The 19,451-nt window shown below is 35.2% G+C and overlaps 1 protein-coding gene across 1 annotated transcript; it reads right to left on the reverse strand.

The window, feature by feature from the left end:
* Nucleotides 1–1,001: 1,001 nt before the first annotated feature.
* LOC126703354 (glycosyltransferase BC10-like) lies at nucleotides 1,002–7,369 on the reverse strand. The gene is made up of 2 exons (XM_050402317.1): nucleotides 6,711–7,369; nucleotides 1,002–1,808 (listed from the first exon to the last, which is right to left on the reverse strand). The coding sequence occupies exons 1-2, from the start codon at nucleotides 7,236–7,238 to the stop codon at nucleotides 1,167–1,169; spliced, it is 1,170 nt and encodes a 389-aa protein (XP_050258274.1). The 5' UTR covers nucleotides 7,239–7,369; the 3' UTR covers nucleotides 1,002–1,166.
* Nucleotides 7,370–19,451: the final 12,082 nt, after the last annotated feature.

Raw genomic sequence — 19,451 nt, forward strand, 5'->3', positions numbered from 1 at the left:
CATCTTGACCATCCTATCTAGGCTTCGATCTGTCTTCCCTTTAATGGCATTCCTCAGCTCATCCATTTCCTTTCTCATCTCTCGGAGTAGATCCGAGTTTGGTTCATCTGGAGTAGTTGGTCCTCGACGGTCGCTCCTTTTATGACTATCTCCCTCATCTTCTAGATTGGCTTCAGATCGGTTCTCCTCTTGTTGAAGCCATAGCCTCAACTCTTGGTTCTGCCTGGTGAGTTCTTCCACGCTAGCTGCAAGTGTCTAGATTTGTAGGGCTAATGTTGCAAGATCTTGGTTGGACTCCAACTGAATTTAGGAATTAACTAGAATCACGCTTTCGAACTTAAGTGCGAAAATGTCGTCCCCACAGACAACGCCAAATTGATGATCTGCAAATCGTTAGTCTTCTAGGTTCATCTAGATGGAGCTAAATCCGTGCCACCAACTCTGCAAATGTAGAACAATGGCTCCCTTAAGGTGGTCACCGGTGTGGTGCCTGTCATAACGTCTCCAATGCCAAAATTAGTATATGTGGGAGTTTTTTAGAGAATAATAAGAATGTTCTGAATATAAGAGTATTTTTGGATGAATCTCTGTACCCGGTTTGTCTCTGATCAGTATGTATATATACAGCTTCATGGTTTCTAGCCGTTGGGGCCTTAATTGTAGCTTTAGTGTCCTTTTTGTAACGCCTTAAGGCTCATGAATATGAGTTTTGATGAGATTCCAATGGTCTGCCACTTGATTGGTAACTGCCTAAGGCATTGAATGCTCTTATTAATTATTTGCCTATGTTCGTTCGTGTTGTGCCAAGGTGGACGAGTATATTTGATAAGGTCGTCCAGGAAGGGGAGTTCGTCAGTCCCATCAATTCCCTCATATTGATTCTTAACAAAAAAAAAAATCCCTCCTATCCTATAGAAGTTGCTATGCGTAATTATTGGTTGCTGTTCCATCCACTATGTATCCATGTGCACAATAATAATTCATAAATCAAGTCATCTGAATAAAAAAAAAAATTAATGTAATATTAATAGAAAAAATAATCATTATAAGTATTCTACAACATGTACTTCTTATTGTGCCCTAAACCCATTCGTGTATGTATAAATGAATGATCAACAACAACGACGACAACAACAACAACAACTACTACTACCTATGCAAATCAATTAAAATTGCATTAACTTTGGAGCAAACCTCAATAACCTATCCAAGGCATGGGCAGTGAACTTTCTTGCAAACAAATAGCAAGTATTGGTGGTCTTTCCATTGTACTCACATTCGCTACCATTATTCCTTAGTGTCTTCAAAAATTCAACAGTAACATGTGTTCTTATGAACTTAGATGGATGGGGCCCACCCTTGGACCAGTCAACCCAAGTCAAAGTCCTATTTGAATTCTTCTTCCAAAACTTGATACTAACAAATGTGGGCAAATAGTGTTCGTCTGAATAACAAGAGGGCTTGCAATATCTTCCAAATACTGCATAGTATTTCTTGTCTGAAATTACCTCAATGGCAAGGTCACGGTCCATCTCAAACCATTGTGAGCCTTTTCTCCATTGCTCGAGCTTAATTGTGGGCTCCATTTTGTGATCATATCGGCCTTGGCCCACTGGGCCTGGCAAATCATAAGCCTCCACAAAGGACTTTTCTGAGCCCATGAGATATTTGTAGATTGTAGGGAAATTGAATAGAGGAATGCATGACTCCGAGAGAAGGATAAAACGTTGGTTGGATATGTCGAGCAGTGCGTTGGCGAGTAGGCGGCGCTCCGCTTTCACCATGTTGAACTCTCCCCATCTCACTGCCTGAATCATTGTAAGTAGAGGGTTAACATTTGGAAGAATGCTTAAAGTATTATAAATTTCATTATAAAAGTTCAATTTGGTATTAAATGTGATCGTGTCATTTTAACATCATAATAAATAAATGTTGAATTACTTTTGAAAAACTCTAAAAAAATACTTTTTTTTTTAAATAAAAACGCTAAAGATACTATTATACAAAATGACATGACAATGAATGTAATTAATGGATTTCAAAACCATAATATATAAATGTCTGAATTACTTTTTTTTTTAATTATTGATGACACATTAGTTTGTAAATTATATGTAATAAAATTTGTAGTATCCCCTATATTCGCTCATTATTTTTTTGAGTAATACTACGTACATAAACCTTTTTACAAATTATTGACGTGTCAAATTCTTACTAGTTTCTCATTTATGCCCACAACTAACATCATTTTATTTTTCCCAATAATCATTCACCATATTAATAGTTTGTAGTTTTTGCATTTCCCAATATATGTGTTTTTTTTTTATGATTAGCAATACTTCATTTGCAAGGTTCATGCAGTAAATTTCATAGAATTCCTACCCTTACTCTTATTTGTGGAGCAAATTGCAAATGCTATAATAGAGCTAAAGTACCCCCAAAAAAAAACTTAAATAATCAGGCCCAAGTTGAAAATTCAAATTGAGCCCAATAATGGGGCTCATATTGAAATTTAAAAGGCCTTGAGATATACCATGGAGCGTTGGTCCAGAAAATGTTGCCTTTCTTTGGTTAACCGAAAGAGAAAGAAGAACACTTTTGCTACCGGCATCTCTAATTTTTGAAACATGAGGACTGAGCGAATAAAAGAATTTAGAAAAGTTGGTTGGAGAGGTAGAAAGTTAGGGTGTAGGAGAATGAGGATAAATGGAATTTTACTTTATATAGTTGCAAAAGGAGTAGAATCAAAGCAATGAATGAAACAGATTGCTACCACAGCGTAAACCCGAAGGCAATAATAATACATTAACAAGGACACGAAATTCAGTGGATTCGACCAAGTGATAAAATAGAGTAGCATTGTAAAGGAGAAGGACACGAAATTAGCCATAGAGTAGCATTGTAATACTTTACGTACCTCACCAATTTTTAGGTTCTTACATTACCTCACTCTTTGTGTTCCATTATATTTATAGGTAATTCTTGGGGAAATTAATTGGTGAGGTACGTAAAGTATTAGTTGGAAAACCATTTTACCTAAAAATAAAGTAAGAACCTAAATCATCCAGCTGACTTTATGGCTAATGTAAGTATAAAAACATCCAGAAAGATAATTTATGATGAAGTGAGAACCTAAACAATGGGATAATCCAGCTGACTTTATGGCTAATGTAAGTAAGATTACTCCATTTGATGACTATTGAAGAAAAATAAATTATTTCTGGAATAATTTATTAGAAAATAAGGAAAATAAAAAATAAGAGCAACAGTAATCATTTAAATTGGGATAATTTATGATAAGGCACAGGGACGGCCCAAGGCCCCTACCATACAAAACTTCAACCCCAAGGAAAAAAGACCCTACCCCAAAACTTTATGACAATAATCACTCTTTTTTAACACACGAGAAGAGGAAAGAAGGTCTTAAAGAAACTGATAGTGATGTACATATAACCAGTATATAACCAGTGCATATGCACGGTACAATTAATAAAAAATTACAATTACACACATATATTGATTCAAATTATACTCTCTCTTTCTTTCTTATTTGTTTATTTTGATTTCTTTTGGATATATACATGAGTTTACTCTTTCTTTTTTTTCTTTATAGAGTTTTTGATGATTTATTTATGTTAGACCTTTCATCTTTTGCATATCATTAACTCACTTAGAACAAAAAATTTAAAAAAAAAAAAAAAAAAAAAAAAACCTCAAATAGGATACGTGACGCAAAATTAGACAACAATTGAAATCCAATTTAAAATTTAATTGGATTTTCTCTCAGTTTTACCTATTAATATATATAGATATAGATATAAATATAAATATATAGATTGGCACATCATATTATGAACATTTGGTAGTATCTTTAGTATTTTCTTTTTCATCTCTAACGATGCTTCCAAAATACAAGACCAATAGAAACCTAACCCAATTGAAACATTAAAATGTTTCCAAAAAAAATATTGCAAATGTGTTAAATCATTAATGATGATTAACCCTTGTAAATCAATCTCTGACAAAGCCACACACCAAATAAAATCTATCCCTCTTTAAAACAAGATAAAAAAAATTAAAAATTAGATTACAGTCTTACATAATTATGTCTCGAGAGAAAGTAAGTATCTTTTTAAAATAATAATATGTTTATATTTCTTTTTGTTATAATTTTGCTTCAACTATAATATTCAATTTTCTATATAAAATTATCCTTAGTTTAGTTAGTATTATTTATCAAATTATATATTTAATACATCAAATTAATATCTTACCCCTAAATTAAGATTTTAAGCTTGATTACCAAGAAAAAAAGAAAGAAAGAAGGATTTTAAGCTTAGGTATATTTTATTATTATTCGACTTTCTCAAATTGCACTCCACAAGTTATCCCCTGATAACTCATGCGGTCATGATCAGTTCGAATAACGAATATTGTTTATAATGTGTCGAAATATGATTAGCCAAATTATAAGTCATGAATTAATATTGTTCATCAAGCCTGACACGTCTTCAGGAACCCTTACGTACAACTTAATTAGGTACAAAAACGTTTAAATCAGGTATTTGATTCTAAAAAAAATTATTATTAGAAAACAAACGTTAAGACCAGTACGTATTAGTGGTGGGCCGATGACCAAAAATATATTATTGTAGAGCAGAGATGTTCCTAGATACAACCTAGGATTGATCAACGTTATTGTTGCCTACTGACGCAAGATGATTTGAATATCAAACGAAGAGACACAATATCATTAATAAATATTTTATACAAATAAACCTATTAATATAATTACAAGACAAGATATTCACCGAAACTATCAACTAGTTTATATGATAAAGTTTCGTGAAGTCCATCTTTGATGGGAATGAAGAATAACATAATTTAGCTCTAAACCAGTTTAAAATTATCTTCTTCAACTCACTAATTGTTAATTTATAAATAAAACAAAAATAGAGTTTGACCACAACTTGTACTCATTATATTTTTATTGAATATGAATTTTGACAAATTCACTATTGAATTGCATTTTCTTATTAAATTTTTCATACATACAAAATTTCAAGAAGATTAAATATTAATAACTATTTCATCAATCAAAATTTTAAATTCCATGTTTTTGTAGTCTTAAATTTTGCATAAAAAAATTGTTTATAAATCAAATATTTAATAACATCCGATTGACACAAAATTTAATATGTCTTTTTAGAACATAAATGACATATAATCTAAGTATTAGGTTTTCAAAATATGTAACTATATTAATGTTTTAGTGCAAACCCCTAGCCATTTGTAACCAAACTTTCTTCTTAAAAAAGTCATATAACTAAAACTATACATGCATGATCTTTTTAATAGTGATACAATGAATTGAAGGAAAATAGTTACAAACCAATTTTGAGCTAAATTTTTTTCATTGAACAATTCAATAAATGAGAAGGTGTTATGTCTAATCCATAAAAAATTAATCTCTATTATTAGGCTAGAAACGTAACAATGATTTTTTATACTTGGACGGAGCAAGTGAACAGTTGGTTCTATATATAAGAACCAAACTGTTCAGAAGTTTTATATATAAGAACCAATTGTTTATAGGTTCTAAAATTTTTTAAGAAACCATACTGGATGGAGTAACATTTTTTAAATTTTAGATGTAAAATAACATCTGAGGGGTGTTTACACCCCAATGCTAGTGCTCTTATGTAACAAATGCTACATCATATGCTGATACAGTAAATGAGACGCTCCCATTTCATGGACCCAAAGATATCTTATATTCGCTACATCGCATGTGTTTTCACTTTCATGATTCACACGGTATCACATGCATGTATAACTAATCTCCATCACAAGGCATGCTATGATTCTATAATATATATATATATATATATATATCCTATCACATTTTTCAATTAACGAGGTGCCCCTTCTTGATCTCAACATAAAGAAAATTCAATTCTACTTTTATTAAAAAGCTGTAGAAACTAGAAAGTACAAACCCGAGGCAAAAGAAAAGGTAAACTATTTTGTTTACAAATGGCCCTACAGCAGTAATTAAGATGAATTTATTGTTTTATTAAATAATGTTATTACGTTTTTTTTTAAATTAAAGCCAAATTGTACACATATATTATAAATAATAAAATAATAAAAAAGCACACACAACAACAATGAAATTTTATGTGTAAACTTATAAAACTTTAACAATGAATTTTATGTGTAAACTAATAAAACATTAACAAGTATTTTTTTTTCTTTGAAAAGTGTGCATTAAGTTTGGCACTGCTAGCTCCAAGATAAGCGCAAACCCAAGACTTGCATTTGGGGTTATATAAGTATATATGTACATGTTTGGAAATCTACGAAGGAAAAATGGGATGTTATATTGGATTGAATTCTGTATTCTTATTCTGATGCGCTGGAACAGGTAAAATGCACTGCAGATTTAGACCCAAACTTTAACTGTGTTGACAAGTTCTTGCAAGTTGTATATATTATTATTATTATTATTATTTGCTGAAAATTCTATATATTAATTGGAGGGTGCTTTCCTTGAAATTGACATTTATGAATAATAACTCTCTATAGTATGCGGTTGATTGATTTTTTTTTTTTAATTAAAAAAAAAAAATACCCTCGCTTTGTTAAAATACATGAATAAGTGCAAAGAATATGTATGTATGTATGTATGCGCATGCATATCTACTGACCTTACTTGGGATCCTCCGGCCATGAAAAACCGAACCTTGAGGCACTGTTCCGTTGAAAGAAGGATTTGGATGCACATATATAGAATAGAGACCTTCGTGTCCTTTAAAGAACAACTCCCAAAGTGGAGCTAATGGCATAGCCCCTTTTGTCAAAAACATGAATGCAACTTTTGGTGTGCGATTGAAAGGTAATTCACGTATCCTAGGCACCATGGAAGCTCTCCATAGCAACTCTTTGTCCTCCATATCGTGCATAACATCTGGTGGTTTTAAGTATTCTTTTAATCCAACTCGGGTGAGATTCTTGGTTTTCAATGAAATCAGGACAGGGGGTGATGTTGGAGATAGGAACTGGTTGAGCTGCAAGTTGAAGGGGAAATCTTTCAGATAGAAACTGAGTGTGAGTCCAAGGGCTAAACCGGAGCAAAAGATTAGAAGATAAGAGACAAGGTTATGGAGGTGCATTTGGGCATTGAAGAGCTTTTGAATTGAGGTCGGCGAGGCTGCTTGTTGTTGTTTATTCTTCATTTTGAGAGACAGAAAAGAGTGAACAAAGGATGTTGTTTGTTTTCCAATGAAGCAAGGTTAAGCTTTTTAATGGAGAGAGAAAGAGAGAGAGAGAGAGCCGGTAAGCTTCACGAAGCTTGGGCCTCTCTACTCAAAAGAGATTCCTAAATTGTTCTCCGAACATAACCATATACTATATTTATAATATTTAATGAATAGCCGTGACTTACATTTTATGTTTCCCGGTAACTTTGAATTGGGCTCCTCTTACTTGTGTTTTGTATTTTTCCTTTTCATTTCGTTTGTGGGTTTTCTTAATAGGTTTATTTAAAGTATTTGTTAATAGGTTATTTTAGAAAAAATTTGATACTATTTTTACGGAAAATATAAAAGTTGTGAAAAATATCAATTTTTTTTTTCTCATAATTTTTTTTAAAACATATTTCTTAAACAAATACTATTAAAACACCTATTAACTTTTCTCTCCTCTCGTTTAATAGAATTTATAATAATATATGAAAATGCTCGAACCAACCAATAAATCAATTTTTAAGTTTTTTTTTTTTTTTTTTTGAGTAAAAATCAATAATTAGTTGAGTGCACAGACTTGCAACCCACCCCAAAGTCACCAATATCATGAGTTGGGTAGTTATAACTTGTATGGATGGGAAGATGCACGCATTGAATGGTGACTGAAATATGTTTCATTTGGGACTTAATGACATTATTTTCTTTCTAATTATCAGCAATTTTTTTTTTTTTTAGAAAGTAATTATCAGCAATTAGGACACGAAATCTTGTCGAGTAATTATACAATAAAAATTGCATCGAAGCCCCTAAAATAATATATATTGTGGTTGCTCCCACTAGGTGCCTCCTTAGCCCTTTCATTCTTGTTCTTTTGATTTTTTGATAAATTATACTTTTGTCCCTTAAGTTTTATTGAAATGGTAATCTCCCCTAAATTTTTTTATATAAAACACTTCCTCGAGTTTTAAGTTTTATATAAATACAACAAATAAGTTCATAATTTCTCAATTCTCACACTATTACTTCAATAAGAGTGTTTTTTTTTTTTTTTTTTTTTTTTTTTTTTTTTTTTTTTTAAGTTTCCTACTCATTTATAGAAATCTCAAAGAAAAGACTATTATTTATATGAGTAATTCTTAGATACTCCCAAAGCACGGAGAATGGTACTCCCTCATCTCATATTCATGGTGGATTCCGCTCATTAAATTCATGATGGGTCCACCATAAATGTGAGAAAATAGAACATCATTTTAATATACTATAGGACTACCTAAGAGTTTTCCTATTTATACAAACCTCGAGGGACGGAGTGTCATTTGGTCCACATTCACTGGTGGCTCCACATGCAAGTTAGGGTGGTCATAGGACCACCCTGACTTGCACCTGACTTGCAAAAAAATGTATATATACACTTGCTAAAAAAATATTGTATTCTTAACTAACCTATTATTACTACCATTATAAAAATGTTGAATAACCTGACTTGAGAATTACAAAAATTTGGATTCAACAAAAATAAGAGTAATATTACATTCTAATACATAACATTTTAAAAATAATTTCACAATAATTTCACAACAAACTCAATGTAGTAAGCTGTTTCTAATTCTAATTTGACCCCAATACTGATATTATTTTTTTACCCACCAATAACAGTTTTTTGCATAAAATTTATTGTAAAAATGTTGTGGATGTAGTATTACTACAAAATTAATTCCACTCCCCAAACATAATCCTTAATCCCTTTTATAAATTAAAAAAAAAAATCCTAAATAATAACAATAAATATTAGCCTAAATAACAACAAACATAAACCAAACAAAAATAAGACAAGATCAAACAACAACAAGTGAACAAATTATTCAACAAAAGCCTATTATAAAACAAAAAGATAAAAATTGTTAATCATTCAAATTTGTAGATCGTTCAACCTATTCAATAAAATAATCTATAATTTCATTTTTCCTTAAAAAATGGTACTAAGAAAAATATTGTGGTTGTGACTGAACTCGCAATTGTAGCAAATATTCAAGTTATCGCTTTATTAGATTTTGTATAATTTAAATTTCTCAGTGACCATCCTAAAAAAATTCCTAGAACCGCCACTATACATATTCCATAGTTTTGATAGGAACATTATTTCAGAAAAATTGAATATTCTATTAAGAAATCCAAGCATGGACTTATTTATCACAACCATCAAAGATAAGTGTAGTTTATACATATATTTGAGGAGGGATATTGTTTTGATGAACTTCAAGGGGGGTTTGGTATGTTTATACAAATTTATGACCTATTATATCTGTTATTCAATTTCTTTTTGAGTTTATTTTTATTTTTATTTTCTGGTATGATCTGTTATTCAATTTCAATCATACGTCATTGAAATATCAACTCTAGTTTTTATATATATAATATTTTATTAACCAGCACATTCCATAGCATAATAATAATTAGTAATTACATAACATTTTAAATTATTGGTATATATTTCAATTTCAATCATATACCTATATGAACGCTACACCAAATCTATCTTGTTTCTCATCCTGCAGTTGTTTGTTGCCAATGAATGCATGATGTGAACTCAAATCTTCTTTGAATGGACAAGATAACTCGATTTGCATTTTCTGAGAGTTGTAGTATCAGTGAGATGTTCACATCTAAATTCATGCTAATCTACCTGTCTAGTTTGTCAATCCGTACGTGGCCGAGTTTCAGTTGTCTAAATGATCGAGGGTTTTTTTTTTTTTTTGGTAAGTTTCTTTATAAGTTCTCAATCAGTTTAATATTAGATCCTTACACAAAATTGATGCGAAAAACTTCTATATCAAAACACCATACCGACAAAATATATCACTTTGTTACGTGTTGTGTAAGCCATGGATCTACTTTGTCTTCGTGTAAAGGATTTTAAAACCTCAAGTACAGCTAAATTCAATAAAACCGGATTCGGATCCATTGATTCATCAAAAAAAAAAAAAAAAAGTACGACTAATAAGAATAGTAACTCGTTTTTAGTTTGATCAATTTTTTAGGGGAACATGGGCAAATGCCTTTTTCATGCAAAAAAACTCAGCGTTTTATCCATTTTCCCAAACTAATTAGGAAAATGCCCCTGTTTTGAAACTCGATTTTTAGACAATTGAGTTATAGCAAACTGAAAATTTAAAAAAAAAAAAAAAAAAAAAAAAAATTCAAGAACTCGAGCTCCATGAAATCGAGTTCCATGCAATTTTTTAAAGCCCTTTAGTGGCGTTTTAAAACATGCAAGTTTTTTCTTAAGTTTGATTGCTCCATAGGAAGCCCTACAGTGGCGTTTTAACATGTAAGGTATTTTCTTGAGTCTGATCGCTCCATAGGGAGCCCTATAGTGGCATTATAACATTCAAGTTTTTTTCTTAGGTCTGATTGCTTCATAGGGAGCCCTATAGTGGCGTTTTAAATACCTATAGTGGTGTTTTTTATGGAACTTGAGCTCCACGAACTCGAGTTCCATGCATTTTTTTTTTTTTTTTTTTTTTTTTTTTTTTTTTTAAGTTTGATCGCCCCATACTCAATTTTCTACAAATCAAGTTTTTCATTGAAACTCAATTTTTGAGAAAATCGAGTTACAAAAGAGGGGCATTTCTCTAATTAGTTTAGGAAAGGGGGCAGAAAGCTAATTGTTTTGCACAAAAAGGGCATTTGCCCATTTTGGCCCAATTTTTTACCCATACCAAATTTTGACTAGATTTAGGTTAAAACCAAACCTATATAACCTAACCTATTTGCCATGTCTTTATTTTGAAATTTAAACTTAAAATTTTTTTAATTGGCCCATTTTCAATGTATATTTCAATATTTATATGCTAAAGTTCTATATGATAAATGTAAATACTAATGACATAGTTCGTCAACTTGTTGTATGTACATGACTACATGGTAGTTAGGTTAAAAAAGAAATTATGATAATATTGGTCAATAGTTATTCACTAATTGTACACTTGGGTGCGATTAACATGCAGTGCATCAATGGCTAACGAAGTTGGTTGTGGTGTTGGGATGAAAATAAGAATTAAATATTCATGAACACAATGATTAACGTGAAAAACCCCAAAAGAAAATAGGGTAAAAAACCATGGTTAGAGTAGAGAAATCATTTGCTCCCAGATATTGTATATTCAATTGAAAAGACTACACTCTCTTGGGTACAAAAGGCTCACTTGTTTTTCTTCTCTCACTACTCACTTCTCCTTTTCTGGTGCCTTACTTCCTCCTTTGGTGAGAAAAAGTATCTCCTGAGACGGGCTCATGAGATCCATGTCTCATTGACATGTGGGACCCACATGTCAGTGAAACATGGGTCTCATGAGCCCACCTCATACAAGATTTTTCCCTTTGGTGAAAGTTAGTCATTCTCCTTTTATAGGCCAAGTGAGGTGCTAATCCTTCCATAGGTGCTAAATGCCTATGGTTACTACTATATTACAAAATTGGGTACAACATTCTTTGGATCCTGTGCCACGCTATTCTTTGTTGGCAAGTTAAGCAACAGTCCTTGGTATTCAGTTGGAAATTATTAGGGTTTTTAGACTCCTTAGTTGATTTTACAGCGAAATTAATCAACTTTAAATAATTAACCAGTTACGGCTTCAGATTGATTTCCAAGTTAATTTTCATATGTTAAATATGTCACCAATAAAGCAATAAATAGTAAATCCAACGAAAATAACAAAAGTCAGCAATATGGTAAACTAGGAAAACTGATGAAACTAACTGTTCTATAGTTAAAAAAATGGGGATGATTTAACCTAAATAATCCTTAAGGCAATATATCCATTAATAGAACTGAAGTTTGTATAATAGACTTAACACTAAATCTATTGCTGCCTCATATAGTACTTACTAACATGACCATTCATAGCTCCAAATTCACAGACTTAGGACCGTTGCACATAACTCCCCTGTTAGTGACTTTAAGGTCCATGCTCAAAGATTGTAATTAGTAATTGTGGTTAACAGATTTCACACAAACTCTCCGTTTATGACTCCAAAAAATCCACTTGAAAGTTTAAACCAACAACTATTGTAGACTGGATTATTCTATGGCTTCATACAAGATTTGCACTATGGCAACACCAACACCGTATTGATTTTTCTCTATATGCTCTTGAATTCTCACGGGTTGAATAGATGGAGACTTAAATCCACTTTCTGAAAAAGTTTAGGGTTTCTACCTCTCTAACCTGTTATTAAACCATGCTTAATGAGCCTTTATTTAGGCTTTCCATTAGGGTTACAAAAACTCACATGTACCATAGACTTAATAAATCATATCAAATCTGAAAAATTAAATCTGTGATTCTCGATCAGTAGAATTAGGATTTGAACTCATCTTGATTGCTTGAACTTGTAGTTGAACATATAGAAACTTAGTTTTCTTTAGCAAATATTGGGCTTTTGTCTTGGACTTTTTAATTTACATTAAAACTTCAACAAAACTCAATCTTTTGTCATTTGTTGCCAACACAAAGTCCGTTGGACCTAACAGAAATGGTATCCACTATTCTCTTGTCTGTATTGGCGTCTTGTGACCAATGAGCTTACATCATAATGAGCTAGCCCTTGTATTTGTGTCTTACTGTACGATCGTTTTTCTTATGCATTGTACCTTGCCTTGGCTAGGATGTACTCTAGTCGTGCCTTCAGCCAAACTTATGTATTTGACAATCTTGCCCTTGAGACTAAGGGGTATTTAAATGACAATTGTGTGATAATAATCCATTTCTAGTGGTCCATATGGAAGCCTGGGATGGGTATGATATTTCCTTGAAGAAAAGACCGTTTTACCCTTGTTGCTGAAGTGTCTGACTATATAATATGTAATTTTCAAATATAAATATTTTCAATATCAGATCCATATTCATGTTTGCCAATTAGTTTTTTGAGCTAATTCAATTTTTGTTAACTTATGTACAATTTTTTTTTTAAACATTACATTTTATAGGTACAATTATACTTTTGAATAACTTAAATGAACCAATGAAAATAAGATATGCCAAACAAGCACTATAGCATGCATGTTTTCATAAATTTAGTATAAATTTTCCTTCTAATATTTTCTTTTTTTTCATTGACTAGTATTGATAAAGGCATTTTTGTCCAGAGAAGCTTTCCTTATTCATCTAGACGAACGAACTTTACTTTCGATTCCTCAGGATAAAATCCTCTAGTGACCCGTCTGCTTTTTGGAACCCATCGGAGACCCCTTTGGGTTAGCCTAACAGGTGACTCACGCACCCCATGAGTAAGGGCAAACAAACCCAATGGATGAAGAGGTAAGCTAGACGGGCAAATGCTTCTAAACTCGACAGTTGAGCCGTGGGTCCCGCAATACTTTTCGTACACACCACTCATCAACCCCTACAAGGAAATAACTTGCACATCACGTCCAAAGATCCCTTCACATGCTCGTATCCTTCCAATATGGGAAATAAGGTCCTGAGATCTCAAAACATTAACTCAATATCCTTCATACAAGGAAAAACCCTATACTCATGGGATCTTGGTTAGCCCTACACTACTATATAAGCATCAAGCCTCCTCCTACCACAGGTACATGAAAATTCTCCTAGCTCTAGTATCCTTGAGTCATGGAGATTCTTCAGTCACTAACTTAACCATCGGAGGGTTTTTGGCCGACACCACACTAGTACTTCTTTTGTAGGTACACAATCAATGCATGTGAGGACTATCAACTCACTAACGATTTTTGTGCATCATCAGTTGGTGTCGTTTGTGGGAATTCAAGTGATTCATCATATCGCCGCTTCTGAGACAAAAGAGTTATATGGTCCTAGAAAGACAAGTGCAAACCCTCACCACCGTGGTTGAACGGCTCACCAAGTGCAATCGGGAGTTGGAGTAGCAACTAACCCAGAGGTACGAATGACGCCATGATGACCAGCATGATGAACGGGACAATGAAGAGCAAAACAATAGCCACCCCCCGACGGGAGATTGATAAGAGAGGGAAGATTAGGAAGAAAGCAATGCGGCCAGCAGGCAAGAATGACAAAAGGATACTGACACAATGTGCATGGCACATGACATGCAGATGATGAAAGAGGAGATAGACATGATGATAAATGCCATGAGAGGGCAAGCGTCTACTAACTTGGATGAACTAGTCCAATGGACTGACTCACCCTTCACAGTGCAGGTCACCTCCTTCCCTCTTCCAGCCAAGTTCCGGATGTCGCATGTCAAAGTGTACGACAGATCAAAGGATCCACTTGACCATCTAGAGGCATTCAAGACCCTAATGCATCTATAAGGAGTTCTAGACGAGTTCATGTTCAGAGCGTTCCCCACCACGCTCAAGGGACCCGTAAGAGTGTGGTTCAGTAAGCTAACCCCTAATATCGTTTCTACTTTCAAGGAGTTGAGCGGACAATTTGTCACCCACTTCATCGAAGGACAGAGGTACAAGAGGTCTTTGGCAAGCTTGCTAAACATCAAACAACGGGAGGACAAATGCTTGAGATCTTACGTGACTCGATTCAATAAAGAGGCTCTACTAATTGATGAGGCCAACGGCAAGGTTTTGGTTATGACTTTTACTAATGGGCTCCAATTCGGAGAGTTTCTTTTTTCCATTTAGAAGAATGACCCGAAGATAATGGACGATCTGTTATACAAGGCCACTAAGTATATGAATGCTGAGGACGCCATGATGGCCCGAGGAGGCAGATCGAAGAAAAGGGAAAGGCAAGATGACTCTTGTCAAGACAGAGGAAGGAAGTATGCTTAAACGAACAAACGAAGGGACGAGAGAAGATCAAGACCCCCACCTGGCAGGATGGAAAATTCCACCCTGCTGAATACCGTTGGCCAAGTCTTCATGTCAATACGGAATGACCGAGCACTAATGTTGCCAGACAAGCTAAAGGGTGATCTGAACAAAAGACCAAGGAACAAGTACTGATGTTTCCATCGGAACCATGGGCATGACACTTCCGATTGCTATAACCTAAAACAACAAATAGAGGCTCTCATTAAACAAGCGAAATTACAATGATTCGTTGAGAAAGAAAGAGACAGAGAAAACCCACCAAAGGGTCTGGAACCCAATCGACAAGCTGAAGAGAAACCAAGAGTCTCCCTTAGAAAGATACTTGTAATTGTAGAAGGAATTACGATGGCCGGCTCGTCCAAGAAAGCAAGAAAGACTTACTTGTGAATGATGCAGACTATGCAGATCACTAATCATCTGCCTAAACTGGCAAGGGTTTATGGCCCAACCATTAACTTCACAGAAGACGATGCCTGACGACTCCACCATCCTCATGATGATGCCTTAGACATCAGCCTATTAATAGCCAACTTTAATACTTGATGGGTCCTAGTAGACAATGGAAACTCAGTTGACATCCTTTATTAACCTGCCTTTCAACAGATGAGTATTGAAAAGGAGCGGCTTCTGCTGTCGGACATGCCACTCGTAGGATTTAGTGGTACTAAAGTCTTCCCCGTTGGAACCATCACCTTACCAGTGACCATTGGCACTTATCCTTAGCAGTTCACCAAGGAAATCACCTTCTTGGTTGTTGACTACTCTTTTGCCTATAATGCCATCATCGGCCGGCCTACACTCAATGCATGGAAAGTAGCCACCTCTACTTACCATTTGCTAGTAAAGTTCCTGACAGAGTACAAGATAAGGGAAGCACGTGAAAACCAAATGGCAACTCATGAATGCTATATAGCTATGTTAGAAATGGATGATCATTTGTAGACGTTAAACATTGAAGAATGACAAGTCACAGTAGAGCCGACAAAGGCCCTAGAAGAGATCTCCCTAGATGACAACTACCCGGGATGAATCACTTGTATTGGCACGCAAGCAAACCTTTAGTCTGCAAGGAGCTCACCCTCTTCTTAAGGAGCAACCTAAACATCTTTGCTTAGAGCAGTGAGGACATGCGGGGAATTGATTCAAGTACCATGGTTCATCAGCTCAATGTCTCTCCATTCTTCCCTCTTATGCGGTAGAAGAAAAGAGTCTTCGCCCAAAAAAGAGATAAAGCCATGACTGAAAAAGTTCGCAAGCTACTAGAAGTAGACTTCATCTGAGAAGTATACTACCCAGAGTGGTTGGTTAACATGGTAATGATCAAAAAAGCAAACGGCAAGTGGAGAATGTGTGAGGACTTCACTGACTTGAACAAAGCCTGCCCGAAGGATAGCTATCCACTCCTATAGATTAAGCTTGACAAATCTGACCAAGAGAAGACTTCGTTTGTCATAAGCGAAGGCCTCTTTTGCTATAAGGTCATGCCGTTTAGACTAAAGAACGCAGGGGCGGCGTATCAAAGATTCATGAATAAGATGTTTGCTTAGAAGATTGGATGAAATGTTGAAGTATACATGGATGACATGATAGTGAAAAGCAAGAAGGACAATCACCACCTAAACAACCTTCAAAAACGTTCGAGACCCTTCATCTCTACAACATGAAGCTTAATCCCAGCAAATGTGTATTCGAAGTTTCATCAAGAAAGTTTCGTGGCTTCATGGTGTCCCAACGGGGTATCAAGACCAACCTTGACAAAATTCAAGCTATATTGGAGATGGCACCTCCAAAGAACATCAAGAAGGTACAAAGTTTGAACGAGAGGGTTGCAACCCTCAACAAGTTTGTCTCTAGAGTGATGGACAAATGTTTACTATTCTTCAAAACACTAAAGACAGCCTTTGAATGGATCAACAAATGCTAGAAAGCCTTCGAGGAGCTAAAAGCATACCTTACGTCTCCAACGCTACTCAATCCGTCTAAGCTCGGTGAAGAACTCTCCCTCTACTTAGTAGTATCCTCAACGGTCGTTAGCTCAGCTCTTATTTGAGAAGAGGACCACGTGGAATTGCCCGTTTACTACACCTACTGAGCACTTAGAGGAGTAGAGGAAAGGTACCCTCCCATGGAAAAGTTGGCTTTTGCTTTAATTATATTAGCCTGCAAGCTCAGACCATATTTCGAAGCACAAACCATAGTGGTCCAAATGGAGAAACCACTGCAGAAGACAATGAACAATCTAGATGCTGCTGGATGGATGGTCTTATGGGCAACCGAACTCAGTGAGTTCAATGTACAATACCGCCCAAGGATGGAAATCAAGGCACAGGACCTGGCGGACTTTGTCACTGAATTCATAGAAAAGGAGGATGAAGGTAGGGGAGCAGCTTCATGGATGGTCTGTATGGACGGCTCGTCCAACCGACGCACTGGAGGGATTGGAGTTGTCTTGCAATCTCTAAAAGGGGATTTGATAAAATGTGTAGTCCGCCTCCAATTTCTAACAACCAATAATGAAGCTAAGTATGAAGCTGCACTAATGTGCCTCGACTTAGCCAAAGTAGCAGGGGCGTCATTAGTAGTCATATACAGTAACTCCCAGGTCATCGTAAGGCATGTCAACGGTGACTACGAGGCCAAAGGAGAAAAAATGAAGAAATACTTAAGCATGGTCAAGTCAAGGGTATACTGGAATTTTTTGGTAAAATTTGTGTAGATTCCAAGGGAAAAAAATGAGCAAGCTAACTGTCTGGCTAAGGCGGCAACCACGGAGCACATGGCCATCAACAATCAGGTATTATCCTTCATCCAACATTCACCTGCCAATGATAAAATGGATATACAGGTAATACCCAAGGGAGACGACTGGATGGCTTCAATCATCTCCTACCTCAAGAACGAGATGTTTCCAGAAGACAACAATGCTTCCCGAAAGCTGAAGGTGCGGGCATCGCGTTTCATATTAATGGGAGACATCCTTTACAAAAGAGGCTTCTTCCGTCCATATCTAAGGTGCCTAGCCCCCATTGAAATAGACTATGTCATGAGGGAAGTCTACAAGGAAGTGTGTGGAAACCACTTAGGAGCACGATCGTTGGTTTATAACCTCATACGCGTGAGATACTATTGGCCCATCGTGCAGAAAGACACCCAATCCTATGTAAAGGCATGCGATAAGTGCCAACTCTTCAGTAACATTATACGACAACCGTCAGAACAACTCACTCCGATGAATGCCCCATGGCCTTTCGCCTAGTGGGGACTTAACATTATGAGCCCCTTCCCTATGGCAATATGGTAGCTCAAGTTCCTTGTCATGGGGATCGATTACTTTACTAAGTGAGTCAAAGTAAAACCCTTAGCCACAATCACTGAAAAGAATTTCTGAAACTTCGTGTGGAAGAACATCATTTCTTGCTTCAGAATTCCTAGAGTGTTTGCCTTTGACAATGGAAAACAATTCAACAACAACACATTTAGAAACTTCTGCCAGCAACTAGGGATTATAAAAAACACTACTTTTCACCTGCCCACTCTTAGGCCAATGGACAGGTTGAGGTTACAAATCGAACTTTGCTAAAAAATAATCAAGACTCAGCTTGAGGGGGCAAAGGAGATATGGCCAAAAAAGCTACCAAGCGCTCTATGGGCATCAAGACAATGGCTTGAACACCTACAACTACAAGTGAGACACCCTTCTGCCTTGCGTTCAGGAGTGAAGCAATCATTCCAATAGAAGTTGGGTTAACAAGCAATAGGGTAGCCTGTCATGAAGGGAAGAATAAAGAAGGAATACATCTATAGTTGGACCTTTAGAAGGAAGTTAGGGCAACAGTTGAACAACGAATGGCACGTTACCAGGACCTCATGGCCAAATATTACAACAACAAAGTCAAACCTCAGTGCTTCAAGGTTAGAAACCTCGTCCTAAGGAAGGTAGCAACGACCACCAAAGATCCCGCACAAGGTAACCTAGGCCCCAATTGGGAAGGACTCTACAGGATCATCTACTATTATAGAAAGGGCACTTACTCCTGGAGACACTCGACGGACAAAGGCTACACTACCCTTGGAACACCGACCATCTAAGGAAATACTACAAGTAGTGCAATAACTATAAACTATGTTACTGCTTTTCTTTTTAATTCTGTTAATTAGACCATTGAGTTTTTGTTTTTTGAGTTCTTGCTAAGACTCAAAAAGGCCTGTCGAGCAAGAATATCTGCATTTTTGTATTCAAGTTATTTTTAATAAAGGAACTATTCTCAAAAAATTACGTGTCTACGAACAATGAGAAGTTGACAAAAATCACAAGTCCTACTTAAGGGGTGGATTGACAACTAAGGACACCGATAGGTGCCTAGTCA

This window comes from Quercus robur, chromosome 10 (assembly GCF_932294415.1).
Source record: "Quercus robur chromosome 10, dhQueRobu3.1, whole genome shotgun sequence".
Classification (NCBI taxonomy): Eukaryota; Viridiplantae; Streptophyta; class Magnoliopsida; order Fagales; family Fagaceae; genus Quercus; species Quercus robur.

Coding starts and splice junctions, on each gene's coding strand:
- LOC126703354 (XM_050402317.1), bottom strand. CDS start 7,238: ATGAAGAATAAACAACAACAAGCAGCCTCGCCGACCTCAATTCAAAAG. Junction 1,809..6,710: donor GCCGGAGGATCCCAAGTAAG/GTCAGTAGATAT, acceptor ACAATGATTCAG/GCAGTGAGATGGGGAGAGTT.